Genomic DNA, 15,256 nt, shown 5'->3' on the forward strand with positions numbered 1-15,256 from the left:
CTCCCTTTGCAGTAAAAGATCCAGCTCTGGGTAAGACGGACTTAAGAGCCTTCTCTTTAAACTGTTGCCCAGTCCATTACTGGAAGTGCCAGGCGTTTCCTAACCTGCCTGAAGAGTCTGTGAAAGCACCCATCCCTCATCTCTCCGGCACCCCTGACCAGCATGACCATCCCTCCCAATTCCTCCGGCTGTGCAAGTGCCAGGGCTGGGCAGAGCCTGATGGAGACACAACCCGCCTTGCCCAGGCTTTGAGGCGACAGACGCGGAGGAAGACGCACCAAGAAGACATGAAACAACGCTGGGATGGCGCCAGTTTGGCTTTTTCTGCCCAGCAGGGGAAGGGACGGGAGGCGGGCACGCAGGCGGGGCGAGGGGCCTGCCCTCCCGCTCCTCCCCGCCGGGGCGTGCCCGCGGCGCTCCCGCATGGCCGGCCCGAGCCCCGGCCCCGCCGCGAAACCCGGCCCCAGAGGCGGAGGCGACCCGCGGCCATGGGGCAGGTCACTGCCCGCTCCCTGTGCCAGGCGAGCTCCCGCGGCTGGCGGGTGCAGCTGCCTTGGTTCGGCCCCGCGCCGGCAGACCCACGGCACCGTGGCCCCCCGCAGCCCCACGGGACGGCCTCCGCCCGCGGCCTCTCCTCCATGGCCCCCTCCGTCCGCCTCTCGCCCGCCGCCCGCAGCCTCTTCGATGAGCCGCTGGCCATCGCCGTGCAGGGCCTCGGCCCGCAGCAGCGGGTCACGCTGCGCACGTCCTTGCGGGACGAGACGGGCGAGCTCTTCCAGGCCTGCGCCCGCTACCAGGCGGGGGACGACGGGGAGCTGGACCTCGCCCGCTGTCCCGCGCTGCCGGGAGGCAGCTTCTCCGGCTTGGAGCCCATGGGGCTGCTCTGGGCTTTGCAGCCCCAGAAGCCCTTCAGGCGGCTGGTGAAGCGGGACGTGCGGAGCCCCTTCCTCCTGCAGCTGGAGGTGTTTGAGGGCCACGGGGAGCCCCCCAGGCGGCTCCTGGCCCAGGCGCACCACGAGCGGGCGTTCCTGCGGGACGGGGTGCGGAGAGTCCCGGTGCGAGAGGGGAGGATCCGGGCGACGCTTTTCCTGCCCCCCGGTGAGTACCGGCCGTCCCGGGCTCCTTCCCCCGCGGGTGCTGCCTCCGGTCCCGGCCCTGTGCTGCCAGGCCCGGAGCCAGACCCCCTCCGGGCTCCCCTTGAGCCCGGTCAGAGGACAAGGGGGAGCTGGGCACTCTTCAAGGAGCGGCCTGATCAACCTGACCAGCTTTGACCTACCGGCCGCACTCCTCATGCAGTGCAGCTACATGTGCTAAAACACAGGTGAGACAGTTTTGTTGCCCAGTATTGGACATGAAGGCATTGATCACAGTACCCTTTTTGTTTCCAAATGCCGTGGGAGGTGATGTCAGCCAGCCTTCACGGTGTCTTTCCTCTACCTGGCTGTTTTCCAGGGAATTCCACTAGTAATTCTTAAGCTGAAGATTGCTCTCCAAAAGTCTAGAGTCCTAAGTCGGTTGCTTCTCTTACCTTCCCAGCCTCTCTGCAGATCCTGAACTTAGTAATGTCATAGTTGCTGCAGCCCAAGCTGCCTTTTGCTGCCACATTTGTCCCCAGTTCTTCCCTGTTTGTGAGCAGAAGATCAAGTAAAACATTAGACAGATTTGCCCTTAAGGTATTTTTGTCAGAAAATAATCACTGAGAGGGACTGTAAGGTTTTCAGATTGCCTGACAAATGCTGTGTTGTCTGTTGTCCTCCCAGCAGCTGTCCAGACTTCTGTTAGTTGTCTGTAGGAAGCCTCATCTCTTGCCTCCTCTTGGTTGAGTGGTCTGTAGCAGCCGCCCCACTGCCACATCCCACCATTCCTTCCCCCTGTGACCCTCTGAAACCACATGTACTCAAGGAGCACCTCTACATAGCATGTGCCTTCCCCTCTCCCCCTTTTTCCCTGTATGTCCCTGGTAACTCCTCCATGACCTGCTGTCCCAGCCGATATCCCAGACTCTGATTGCATTGTAGCCCTGTGGCTAGAGGTGAATTTGCAGTTCTTCTGTTTTATTGCCCAAGTTCTTTGTGTTAGTCTGCAGGCACCTGAGGGAAGCCTCACCCTCCCTTCTGGACAGGAATGGGAATCTCCCTCTTGGCCTCCTCCTTTCCATATTTTTTTTATCAGTTTGCAGCGATTGCTCTCAGCTCTGGACTTCAGTCCTTGTCCCTTGATGAACCTAATGTAAAGCTTCCCTCAGCAGGTGTGTTGGTTTTAGCTGGGACAGAGTTAATTTTCTTCATATCAGTTAGTATGGGGCTTTGTGCTGGGAGCAGTGTTGACATTACAGGGATGTTTTAGTTATTGCTGAGCAGAGCTTACTCAGAGCTTTTCTACTTCTCACACCCCTCCACTAGGAAGTGGGCTGAGGGTGCACAAGAAGCTGGGAGGGGACACAGCTGGAACAGCTGACTCCAGCTGACCAAAGGGGTATTCCACACCAGATGACATCACGCTCAGCTTACAAAGCTAGGGAGAGAAGAAGGAAAGGACATTAGGAGTTACAGCATTTTGTCTTCCCAACTAACTGTTACATGTGATGGAGCCCTGCTTTCCTGGAAATGGCTGAACACCTGTCTGCCCATGGGAAGTAGGGAATTAATTCCTTGTTTTGCTTTGCTTGCATGCACAGCTTTTGCTTTACCTATTAAACTGTCTTTATCTCAACCCACAAGTTTTCGACTTTTACTCTTCCGATTCTCTCCCCGTTCCCACCGAGGAGGGGAAGGTGAGTGAGCGGCTGTGTGGTGCTTAGTTGCCAGCTGGAGTTAAACCACGACACCAGGTTAGCAAGGCTGGTTGTAAATACTTTCTTCTCTTAATCCCAGATTAAATGGCTACAGTACGCTTACAGTGAAACTGAGAAGCTGGAACCATCAGAAGATGAGATTTTTGGATCTATCTTCTGAGAAATGCACAGAGGAGAAGTCTGCTAGATATTTTTGAAGCAGAGCTTGATACCTTTGCAGCGAATTTACATTATATAGAGAACTAGTTGTGACTGTCCAGGGATCCCTTCCCTTCCAGCCACATGTTCCCTGATGTGATCCAAAACATTAGCAGGCCTGCTATTTTGTGCTGTCTTGTTGAATCTTGAAGCAATATAGCCTTTTACTGAAAACTGGCACAGTAAATTAGGACCCTTAATACCATTCTACTGCTGTCTATGTTTTTTTTTTCTTTTTTTTTTTTTTTTAAAGACACATTCCCAGGCTTATGAATTTGGAATAAAAATGGTCGGTTAATGTGTCCCGTTATGTGGTCTCTTGCAGGAAATGGCCCCTTTCCGGGGATTATTGACTTATATGGTACTGGAGGAGGACTCCCTGAATACAGAGCATGCCTGCTGGCCAACTATGGCTTTGCTGTGCTGGCTCTGGCTTTCTACAGCTATGAAGATCTCCCCAAAGAGATGAAGGAATTCCACTTGGAATATTTTGAAGAAGCCGTAAACTATATGTTACAGCACACCCAGGTTGGTTTTTTTCATTGACACTCCCTCACCACAGGGAACTCTCAGTAGTTAGGTTCTGACAAATGGGGCAGAGCTGCTGTACGTAAAATAGCATCTCTGTTCAAGCTGGCTGTAATTAATTTGCTTCACACCTTTAACTCCCATTACAATGATTCTCTGAAAAATTATTCCAGTTCTTCCTTGTGAACTGGCCGGGTGACACATGGGTCGCATGCTGGTAATTTCTGTGCCATTCAACTCAGTTTCATAACTAGGGTACTAGTTGCTTGGAGGCTTATTGCACTTCCAGTGGGGCTTTTACGTTTATGCTCCGTAGAATGTCCTTCAGAACTAAATGCTTTTTTCAGCCATGGAGCACATGATGAGCTTCTGTCATCCCAGTCTCAAGGAAGTCCACCAGTACACATTCATTGCTGTGTATTGTATAAGCTGTTAAAGTCACTCCAAATGTTGGTATTTGGTGAGTGTGGGTTTTAGTAGCTGGCTGTGAACTTGGGGATCCTTCTTAGTCAGCACCTTTTGGAAGTCAGCCCTGCTTGGTTCTGCATCTGCTTCCAAGTAGCTGTGCACAACAATAACAGCAGAATTGCACAAGGCAACGCTTGGTCTCTCTGGAGAACTCCAATACCTTCTTCAGCCTCAGAAAGATGGGTCATTGCTAAAAGTCTGGGTTACTTTTCAGTCACCCTAACTGCTCACGCCATCTCTCTGCCAAAAAAACTCTGAAAATCGCTTTTATCCTCCCCTTTTTTTTCCCTTGAGAGTAGTACCACAGCCTCCTGTTAACACTTCCACTGATAGCTACACCATGTTTTTAACATGTTGCAAAGTTGCAGCCATATTTTCTAATTTCCCTCTTTCTAGGCTTCAAAGTCAGTGGATTTGGAGCCTATTACACTGGTGATAAGGTACAAAAGGTATTAAATTTTGATGCTGTCTCTGAGCTTTTTTACGCCTGAAGGTCTTTGGATATTGGAGCAGTTGTGATTTTAGCTGACCTTCTTCCAATCTCCTTAGAGGATTTCAGCATCCTGTAAGATAATTTAGCTTTCCTATTCTAGTTAACTTGCCTGTGTAAAAGAAAATGAAGGTAACCTATTCTAGATTGATTCCAGAGGACTGTACAGTTAGCTTAGGAAAATGGTTCTAATAGGTTATTTTTTTAAGATACATTTTAATGAGTAAGCTACTTCAGAATACTTCCTTTTCACTGTGTGTTAGATGCCAAGCAGAGCAGAGAAATGGGAGAGCAGCTGATGTGGATGTCTGCTACCTCATGTTAGCTTCTTAATAGGGGAATTGAAGACAGTGAATCAAATATAAGAAATACATTATCATAACTTATGACAGTGTCATAGTCTTTGCTGACTTTGAGCATTTTGCACTGGAAGAAAGCATTTGTAGAAGAGGCCTCCCTTGCCCCTTCCCTCTTCTCCCTGAACTGCCTTATAAGCAAAGTGAATCTGGGGCTGCCCGTCTGCATGGTGTTTGCAAGCACAGCTGTACCCTCTGCATACGCTTCAGCAGTGAGCTTTGTAGCTTTGTTAGGATGATGCTGCAGTCTCAGCAGGGCTCATGATCATAAATCAAGCACAGAGCAGTGCCCCAGGGTCCCTCAGACAGGAGGGGCTTGGGGTCCAGATTTAGGAGACACTGCTGTGAACATAGCGATGTTTTAAAGAAGTGGCATGCCATGGTTCATTGCTTGTGGTTTCTTTTCTCTCCATTCCAGGTTAAAGGTCCAGGGATTGGGTTGCTTGGAATCTCAAAGGGGGGTGACCTGTGCATCTCCATGGCCTCCTTCCTAAAGGGCATCACAGCCACCGCCCTTATCAATGGCTCAGTGGCAAATGTGGGGGCAGTGCTCCGCTACAAGGACATCACTATTCCACCCCTTGGTGTCAATGCAAAACGCATTAAGGTCAGCAAGTCTGGGATTGCTGATATTGTCGATGTTCTGAACAACCCATTAGAAGGGCCTGACTGCCAAAGCTTTATCCCTTTGGAGAAGGCTGAGTGTCGCTTCTTGTTCATTGTTGGCCAGGATGATCGCAACTGGAAAAGTGAATTCTTTGCAGTTGAGGGGAGCAAACGTTTGCAAGCTCACAGGAAGGAAAAGCCTGAGATAGTCTGTTATCCTGGAGCAGGGCACTACATTGAACCCCCCTTTTTCCCAATGTGTGCGGCCTCAATGCACCTGTTAGTTGGCAAGCCTGTGGTGTGGGGAGGAGAGCCCAAGGCACATTGCGAGGCACAGATAGATGCTTGGCAGCAGATCCGAGCCTTCTTCTGCAAACACCTTATGGGCAAGCCATCTGAAACATGCAGTAAGCTGTGATGTGAGTTAGGTTACCTTACAGAGGAAGATGCTGGTGTTTCACGTTTGTTTTGTTAAATGGTTCTGAATGAGAAGGCGGCACATCAGAGAATAAGCTGTTGGGTTTCTTGGAGGATGATAGTGGGTGACAGCATGAGAGTTGCTTCCTTTTAGAGGTCTTGGCCTCCTGTTGTGTAGTATGGGATCACAAGCTATGGAAAAATTATGGTGGTACAGCTGGGCCTGCTTTGAATGTGAATTTAAGTGGAGGGTACCTCATCCGAGCTGAGAACTGGGATGAAAATTTGCCTTGGCTTTCTCAGAGGAAATGTGTTGCATGGCATTGCTCTCAGGAGAGCCAGCTTCATGCTCTAGTGTTTTCTGGAAGCAGCTGTTTTCTCTTCCTGCCTCCAGTAATCTTTCTGTTCTCCTTGCGCACTTCCCTCTCCGTCGTTGCTCCTTTCTCTTCTCCCACATCACTGAAATGCATCTGCCTTAATGCTTAATATCTAATATTTCGCTTACCAACAGCAGCAATTCTGTGCCTGCATCCTCAGATAACGCCTCTCCCATTTAATAGACAACAACAGCCCATAGCCTGATGCGACGTTCTGAGCATGTGCAATAGAAATGAGACATTTGTGTGGTTTTGGAACGTTGGTAAGTGTGAAGAAACAACAGAATTGGACGCATTGGTTGCTATGCCTGGAAGTGCTCGTGGGTATCTCCTCAGCAGGGCTGGATATCCCTGTGTAGGTCCACAGCACTGGTGGAGGGCAGTTTCTCCCTTCCTGTATGTTCCCTTCAGGCCTCCGCAGCTGCCTGCTTGTGAGCGCTGGAGGCTGCGAAGAAGCTGTTATGGCAGCTCCTCGAGGCTTCTTTGCCCTGCCGCAGCGTGCTGTGCAGGCAAGGCTGCAGGAGCTGTGTCCTGCGTGGGTCGGCAGGCTGGAAGGGGCGGCGAGGCAGTGGTATCGTGGCAGTGGGGACTGGTCTCTCTCCCCCTGGGCCCTGCAGGCTGCTGGGCCTCTTTTCTGGCTGTTTGGGGAGCGGGGGGGGTGCAGCGGGGCACACTCCCACCCCCCGACTGGGGGTTGCCAGTAACGTTTGGCACTCACATATGCGTTTGAAAGAAAAAACACTGAGTATCGCTCGTGGGGTGCCGATCGGTTTGCACGGTTGTATTTAAAAAAAACCCCAAACAACAGCTTTTAACACGTCAGTGCCTTACAAACTCTCACTCAATGGATATAGACTAAGTTGCTGTTCGTGTTTGATGTGAATTCTGTCAGTGTGTTGACGCGTTTTGCCTTCATTGTATTTTTTTTAATGGATTAAAATGGACCGTTAAACCTCTCCCAACGGCTCCACGCTTTGATGGCTTGGGGGGAGGCTGCGGGGGCGCGCGGCGGGAAGCGTGAGGCGGTGCAGAGGCGGGAGCGGCCCCGGGGGAGGTGGCCTCTCCCGCCCCGCAGCTGCGCCGTCGCCGCGGCTGCCGCAGGGCGCCGCCGGGATGGAGGGTGAGGAGTTCAGTTCTCGATTGAGGCTGCCTAGAGGGGGCGGTGGCCCCGTTACCGTTATTGCCGTTGGCGCAGAGGCTGTTGCCCATCTGTCGCCGTCATGTGGAGAGCGGTCACCACCTCCGCCTCGGCGCGGGCCCGGGCCCTGTGCCGCGCTCCGCCGCCGCCCCTGCCGCCGCGACAGTGGGCTGTAAGCATGGCCGTGTCCCCCGCCGCCGGCATGGCGGATGAGCGGGTGGAGACGCGGGTGGCGGGGCTGGGCCCGGGGCAGCCGGTGACTTTGCGGGCGCTGGCGGCCGATGAGCGCGGCTGCCTCTTCCAGTCTTGCGCGCACTACCGGGCGGACGGCCGCGGCGAGCTGCACCTGGGCACGGACGCCTCGCACGGCGGCGACTACACCGGCGTGGAGCCCATGGGGCTCTTCTGGAGCCTCGCCCCCGCCGGCATGGAGAGGCCGTACCAGCGGCTCGTTCCCCGCAGCACCGGCACCCCAATGAAGGTGGAGATGTTGGTCCACCAGGGCCACAGCCTGTCCAGCGCCATCCCCGGGCCGGTGGTGGCCAAGGCCGAGGTAGAGAGGTGGTTCACGGCCCCCGGCGTGCGGAGGATCCGGCTGAAGGAGGGAGGCGTAAGGGGCTCCCTCTTCCTGCCGCCGGGTGAGTGCCCCTGGCCGGAGACCTTCGCCCTGGGTTCGGCGGGACCCCCTGTCTTCTCTGTCCAGAGCAAAGAGAGTCTCTTTGGAAAGAAAAACATACATAGGAAATCACCCGGGAAATCTGTATTCCATAATAGAGCTGAATGCTGCCCTGCAGACAGCTGGCCCGTTTTGTTGTGGTTTTTTTTTGTTTGTTTGTTTGTTTTTTGTTTGTTGTTTTTTTTTTTCTTGAAATCTGATGGAGATGCTTCCAAAGGCTTGTCGGGACACGGCCCCACTCGCGCATGGCCACACCACTTGGTCCTTACCGGCAGCACCGGGCAGGGCAGGCAGGGGCAGGTGGCTCTTGTGAGACAGGCAGAAGCTAAATGAGAATAGGAGTTGTAGAGTTTACCATGTCACTGCTCTCAGTCTGCGATTTTTTAGTAGGTTTGATGTTTGCTCTGGACTACCAGAATCTGTAATATTCAGAAGAGCTTCATTGTGTAAGCCTGTGCTAAATCGCCCACGGATTTTACCGTGAGTAGGATTGCACCGAAAAGGCATTTTTCCTCCCTGTGAAAGCCATGCCAGTAAGCAGAGCAATGGAAGAGATTCTAGAAAATATAGGTACTCCACCTCTGTTACACCAGAGCCAAAGCTAAGTTAATAGTTGAATTACTTTAGTTGTTCTGTGGTATAAAGGCAAAATAGATTTCTGAACAAGTTCTACCTGTTCTCCTTGTGGGCTGGCTGTGCTTTATGAGGTGTGATAATCTGATGGACTGCTAGTGGTGTTGGAAAATGAAACCTTACACCGATGATGGTGTTTGTGCACTTGAGCCATGACTTAAACTTCTTTTATTTCCCTGAGTGGTGCGGTGCTAGAACTGCCCTCCATATTACCTCTACTTTATAATGACTTGGTTCAGCAAATCCTGTAAGTACCACTATAATTATTAGAGATTTAAGTATTTTCAGTGAATGATTTCCAAACCAATGATCTTTTTATCCATTTAGATACAGATCCAAAGTCCACTGAAGAAAAAAACAACATCAGGGATTGAACTTTGAATTTTGGATCAAATGTTTAGTCAGCATTCTGGATTTTCCATCACTGAGACATGGCTGGTTTGATATATCTCGCCTTAGAGGATGAACTGGATTTCTGCTGAGCTTAGTGGGAATCCAGAGATCTGCAAGACGGAACTGCATTTTTCCCTTTAGAAAGTCTGGTGTTGTCATAGTGTGGGAAAGTCTGGAATCATTGCTGAAATGACGCTGGCATCCCCCTTGATGGAGGATCCAGTTACAGCATTACCACCACACCTTTCTTTGCTCCAGGGATGGAAAAAATGTTAATATTATTAAGATAGGAATCTTAAAGGTGAACCGTTCTTGGTAAAAGTGAGATGACATGAGTGGGCTTACGCTGTAATTTTAATATGAAAGAGATTTCTCAATTCAAGCAGAAGAGTTACAAGTGTGGGGTTTTTTGTTTGTTTGTTTTTAAGAAGTAGTAAGGTTGTCTAGCCCACTTTATCCTGCTTTTTAGTGAGCTTTGCAGAACTGTATACTTGGGTGTGTGTAGGCACTCAGGAAGGCAGCCCAGGATCCTTATGTAAGTTAAAGGTTGTCTTAATGAGAAAGAAACCTATTAATGCTTGACTGTTCTTGCTAGAAAGCTTTCCAGGTACGGGTGATAAATGAATTAGTAGCCATCCAGGCTGACTGTTCTTAACTAAAGGTTACTGCTGATCATGGCATTATGATAAATTTATCCAGACAGATTTTCTCTCAAGTACAATATTGAACTTCTATGAATAATTTCAGGCATGAAAGAAAAAGAACCCCAAAGCATGTTTCAGTCCTTTTCTGATTTCCTAATGCTTTAAGTTAGGAGACTTCCACCATCTAGCATGTCTTGTCCAAAACTTCCTTTTTCAAGCACCTTGAAATGCCAGAGGTCTTTTCTTTATTGCATATGGGTAATGTCAGAGAGTTGATGCACTCTTGCACAAGCAGGTGCTTTTTCTTCTGAGATCAGTGTAGTGAGCTGGATCCACATACCTCAGTGGTGACATCTGGTGGCCAGGGAAAAAAAAAAAAAAGAAGTAAAAAAAGAAATTCCCTGCCTGGGATCTTTATAGTTCCCAGAGGTAGTATCCTTAGCCCTTTAGCCCAAGGTCTGCTGGCATGGCATACAGTAATATTACAACACGACCCTGGCTGCAAAAGCATGCTCGTTTAAAATAGTGGTTCTGACTATTTCTGTAGTTTTGTGGGACTGATTGTATGTAGGTATATGCATGTTTATCGGTATATCAGTGACGCACACATAACTGCACCTATATAGCTCTCAGTGTTATGCTCTGTCTCTTTACATCTGCAGTAGCAGTCCTACTGCCAAGTGTTACAGTGCTGATGTGGAGATTGATCTAGTAAGTCCAGCTGATTTCATCTGGCTGTGGGTATCTTTTTGCTGTGCTTTGCTCAATGCACCTTATTCCAGAGTCTGTGTAAGTTTTGTAGGATTTACTTCCAGGGCTGAGTGCTCTTGCCTCATGAGTAATGAGTTTGGACTTCGCTAATTAAGGGATGACTTCTTTGTGGGAAAAGAGCTGATTTAAAGTATGCTTGTTCTGAGGGTAGGAGGCTAAGACCATTGAAAAATATATTTAGAACATTTCTTTTTTTAAAAAAAAATAAGTTTAACTGTTCACATACTTTTACAGGAAGATAAGGACTTATTCTTAGTTTGAAGTAGCTAAAGTGGGATACAGCACTGGTTCTCTTAATCTCTGCTGTGCAAATGGAAAAGTAATGAGTATTAATAGAAAGTGTCTTAAGCCTTCTATCCTTTGCTGTTCACTCTTCACCAGAAAGTTGTTTTTTTTTGTGTCCTGTTTGATAACTTGTACTCTGTACCCCTTCTTTTTAATACAGGAGATGGCCCCTTTCCAGGAGTGATTGACATGTACGGTGATGAAGGAGGTTTGATTGAATTTAGATCCAGTCTCCTCGCTACCCATGGTTTTGCTGCTCTTTCTCTGCCATATTTTGACTTTGAAGATCTCCCAAAAGTCATGAAAGAATTCAAACTTGAGTACTTTGAGGAGGCAGCTAGATTCCTACAGCGTCACCCGAAGGTGAGTGTAATGAGGATTTGGCAGTCATGCCCAAGTGGTGGTGGTGTTTTTGGTTTGGTTTTTTTTTTTTTTTTTTTTGAGTTTCTGGTGGGCAGGTTTAGGCCCAATAATGGAAAAAGTGAAGGTCCTGTATAGGCGGCTGCGCATGTGACTGCGAAGAGTTAATTTCTTCCAGCACAACTGTCCATTAAATAAATGCTGGAAAATGTGGAAGATTCTTGAAGTGCTAGAATAGCCTCCAAACGGGAGCAGTGATGATAAAGAGGGTTTTTTTTAAATGAAAGCAATTAGTTTAAGAGAGGATGATACAACACTGCTCAATAGTCAGGAAGGAATGGATTTGATAACTTGGGATGTTGCCTTCAGTTTTACTTACCGGGCTAGAAGAGGACAAGACTAAATACTACTTATCTAATCCTTTAATCCTTCAAATGTCATTTGCGAGGTTACTTTATTTGCCTGAGACATAAAGCAATAGACTGTGCTTGAATTTCCTGCTACCTGTTTTGGGAAAAGGATAAAATATTTGCATCAAAATGTACAGTAGGGACTAGATGAGATCCAAGTGATGGTAATTTTTGTTCTTATCTGTGTTATTTTGTGGAGTTTGACAGCTCTTGAAAAATAAGACGCTAAACAGAGGGAGGAGCCTGGGTCCAGGCTGTAGCTTTCCAACAGGTCACATCAATAATTAACCTAACTTTTATTTTTTTTTAATAACAAAACTCCAAAGGCACTTAATGGCTAATCTCATTATAATGCATACTTCCTTTATTCCTTTCTTCCTCTCTTCCCCACCTCCTATCTTATCTGAAGGTGAAGGGACCAGGAGTTGGAGTGATTGGGACTGGGAAAGGGGCAGAATTAGCACTCTCCATGATCACCTTCCTGCCAGAAGTAGTGGCTGCTGTCTGTATCTCCGGCTGTAGTTCAAACACAGTTGCAGACCTCCATTATGGTGAGATGACTCTGCCTGGGCTGCGTTTTGATATGAATAAGGTCAGTGTTTCTGACGCTGGTGTATTTGACACTTTTGAAGCTCTGGATGACCCAACAAATCCTGCTAATTCTCCTTGCGCAATCCCCATTGAAAAAGCAGAAGGTCACTTTCTCTTAGTGGTAGGGGAAGATGATCGTATGTGGAAGAGCTCTTTATATGCTGAGCTGGCAATTGGGCGTCTACGCCAGTATGGGAAAGAAAACTTTGAACTCTTGAGTTATCCAGGAGCAGGTCACCGGATTGATCCTCCTTCTACTCCATTTTGTCAGGTAGCTATGGATCGTGTTCTGGGGGTGCCTGTTCTGGGGGGTGGAGAGAGCAAAGCACATGCCCACGCACAGGAACACTCCTGGAGAAAGATTCAGGAGTTTCTGCACTTGCATTTGGGATGAACACTTAAGCACCTGCAAACTGTTGCAGAACTGCAGAGGACTGAGCTTGAGCCACCAAAATGACTGGCAAATTGGAGGGACTGACTGAGAAAAGCTTTGAAATATAAAATAACAAAATGACTACTTAGCTACAAGTATGAGTCCAAAAAGAAAGGAGTTTATTTGGACTAGCTTAAGTTATTTTAACTAGGTACACAGAGGAGAAGTGAAACAATGATAAGCAAGCTGCAGCGTAGTACAAATTTGACAGCCTGAATTGGTCATGACATCAAGAAACAAGTATCTGAAGAGAGTAGTAAGTACTTTCTTGCTTGCAGTATTTGTGAGTTGGAGAATTTAACAGCTAGCCTGCACCCTCAGCGGTGACTGTCTGGATCGCACCTGGGGAACGATGGCAACCCGTTGATGATAAACTTTGACATCAAAATGATGAATGATTCTGGCTTTGGGTCTTAAGTTGCCTTAGCCCAGAACTCTCAGATTTACAGCCATCTACACTTTGGAAAAGTTTTCTAATTATATCTGTTTGTAATGAGGCTCGTATGCCTTCACCTTAGTGATCTTCTGGTCACACAGTCTGCTTCCTTCCAACAAAAAATACCTGCAGAGTGGGAAAATGAAGAGTACTTTTCCTGTCACCCTGGGAGAATGGTAGCACTTGCACTGTCTTGTGTTAGGGATGTAACCAGCTCTTCCTAGAATGTGTTGGATTGGCATTTGACACTCAGGGTATTAGAATTCTGTTAGATAGGTAAAAGCATGGTTAAATGCAGTTATGCTATGTGCAAGACTGACTTATCTCTTTGCTTGTTTTAAACTAATAACACCTGCAATTAAGTTAGGGATTAATTACTTGTGGAACTCTTTATTAGTGATGTCAACAGATGCAGACAGCTGTTCTTGGGGAGGAAGCAGAGTTGAGAGACAGAAAACCTAGCCAGTAGAAGATTGTAAAGACTGACTGTAAAAAACTGTCATCATATGGGGAGCTAAGGCTTTATTTTTCCCCACTATTCAGGTAGAAAGAAACAACTTCTTCCCAAATTAGTTCATCTCTCTCGAGGGTCTTGCTGGAGTGGTGCCAGCGCTGAAGGCCTGTTTAACAAGGGCCTCCATCAATACAATTTCTCCTTCCAAGGTTATTTTGTCAGACCAATTTGAGAGCTGTCCAGGAAGATACAAAACCTTCCATTTTGCTTTGCTCTCAGGGATCTTTTCTCTCCAGTTAACTGTCATTATGCTGTCACTCAGGTCTCATTAGCTTTCTGCAACTCTTACTACTCCTTATCATTTGATTGAAGTCACATGTTCTCCACACACCATCACTGCCAATTGAACAATGTATCCGTCCACTCCTTACCAGAGAAGCTCCATCCTGTTCACTCCACACCAACTGTCTTCACACCTCGTCTCTCTGAACTCTTTCCCTGGCTGAAGAGGCCTTTGCAGAGTCATATCTGGTGTTTGAACCTCCAGTGAAACTGGCAGCTGCAGAAATCCAGGACCACAGCCTGCTGTGAAGTGCATGTTGGTGTCACCCATGCTTAGTATCCTGCCTTTTTCCCAAACTCACTCCAAGTTGCAACCATAGAGGAAAGGGTTGTCTGAAGGCTTCAGTTTGTTGGGTCTGCCTCATCATGTGCATCTTCAAGTGGTTGTAGCTGTGCAGTTGTGGTAGAGCAGTGCCTCCCCCAACCCTGCTTTGTTATCCTCCCAGCACTGTGTCTCCAGCGTCTCCACACTGCAGTCCTACCTCAGCATATCCATCGCTACACAAAATTGCAAGCTGGAGGTTCAGGAAGTACCTGAAGTAAATAAAACAAAAACCAGGTAGCTTAGAAGTCCTCAGACTTCGTTTCTAAAGCACAAGCCTTTAAAATAATTCAGTGTTAGATGTTGTCAGATATATGCAATTTGAAAGAGAAGTAAACCAGTTCCTTTATTATAAAGCAAGGCTGTGTAGGAATTTGATGTTATATTTTTGTTTCTGAATAGTGCACTTTTTAGAAAGCTGAATGATTTTTTTTTTTTAAACAAAAAAGGGAGAAAAAATAAAAGGAATGTAATTTTACTATGAAGATCCCTTTGTGAGCAGGTCAGGATATTCCTGGATGAAATCATTCACAAAATGATCTCTAGAAAGCCAGCCAACTTTTGCAGTAGTATTTTGTATATTTATAATTCTACTTGGAGACCAAAGATACTCTGCAGATAATGTCACTACTTCCTGAAGTATACATTAAACCGAGTGCCTGATGATGGCCTTCGTTAAAGCCACGTTATTTACACTGTTTTGCATTCCTTACCTGGCAGAACCCCGCAGCATTCCAGGGAGACTGGTGCTTGGGTGGCTGGACTAGCTTCCCTGGCTACATCGTTGGGGGGGGTGGGGGCTTAGCCCTGGGGCACAGCCAGCCCTGGGCTTCCAAACCACCCCGCGACGGCCGGACGGCCCTGCTGGGGTCTGACAAAGACCCGGCCGGTCGCCACAGCGCCGAGGCGGCTTCTCACGGGCGCGGGGGCCGGCGGTGGGCAGCTTTGAGCGGGAGCGGGCGGACCCCGCGTTACCGGAGGTGCCGCATCGGGTCACGCCGCCGGCGGAGCGCGTGAGCGTTCGGTGCTGACGCTGCTCGTCATCTGCAAATTGTGTTAACGTTCGTGCGGACGGGTTTCAATAAAAGCTGTCTGATCACGCCCGTGGGGCCCGGGCCTGGTTTCTTTACCGTT

The 15,256-nt window shown here is 48.3% G+C and overlaps 2 protein-coding genes and 1 long non-coding RNA gene across 3 annotated transcripts; 2 read left to right on the plus strand and 1 right to left on the minus strand.

Moving 5' to 3' along the window:
- Nucleotides 1-488: 488 nt before the first annotated feature.
- On the plus strand, nt 489-7,190 carry LOC104478748 (acyl-coenzyme A thioesterase 1). The gene is made up of 3 exons (XM_010119182.2): nt 489-1,098; nt 3,318-3,520; nt 5,253-7,190. Exons 1-3 carry the CDS (start codon nt 489-491, stop codon nt 5,856-5,858), a joined length of 1,419 nt encoding a protein of 472 aa, XP_010117484.2. The 3' UTR covers nt 5,859-7,190.
- Nucleotides 7,191-7,425: 235 nt separating this feature from the next.
- Nucleotides 7,426-14,806, plus strand: LOC104476044 (acyl-coenzyme A thioesterase 1-like). Its single transcript, XM_010115690.2, has 3 exons — nt 7,426-8,010; nt 10,935-11,137; nt 11,954-14,806. Exons 1-3 carry the CDS (start codon nt 7,455-7,457, stop codon nt 12,527-12,529), a joined length of 1,335 nt encoding a protein of 444 aa, XP_010113992.2. The 5' UTR covers nt 7,426-7,454; the 3' UTR covers nt 12,530-14,806.
- LOC147600550 (uncharacterized) lies at nt 12,665-15,234 on the minus strand. Its single transcript, XR_015258598.1, has 2 exons — nt 14,836-15,234; nt 12,665-14,043 (listed from the first exon to the last, which is right to left on the minus strand). It is a non-coding gene; the product is annotated as an uncharacterized LOC147600550 (long non-coding RNA).
- Nucleotides 15,235-15,256: the final 22 nt, after the last annotated feature.

Source organism: Chlamydotis macqueenii, chromosome 5 (genome assembly GCF_036417535.1).
Source record: "Chlamydotis macqueenii isolate bChlMac1 chromosome 5, bChlMac1.mat, whole genome shotgun sequence".
NCBI classification, from domain to species: Eukaryota; Metazoa; Chordata; class Aves; order Otidiformes; family Otididae; genus Chlamydotis; species Chlamydotis macqueenii.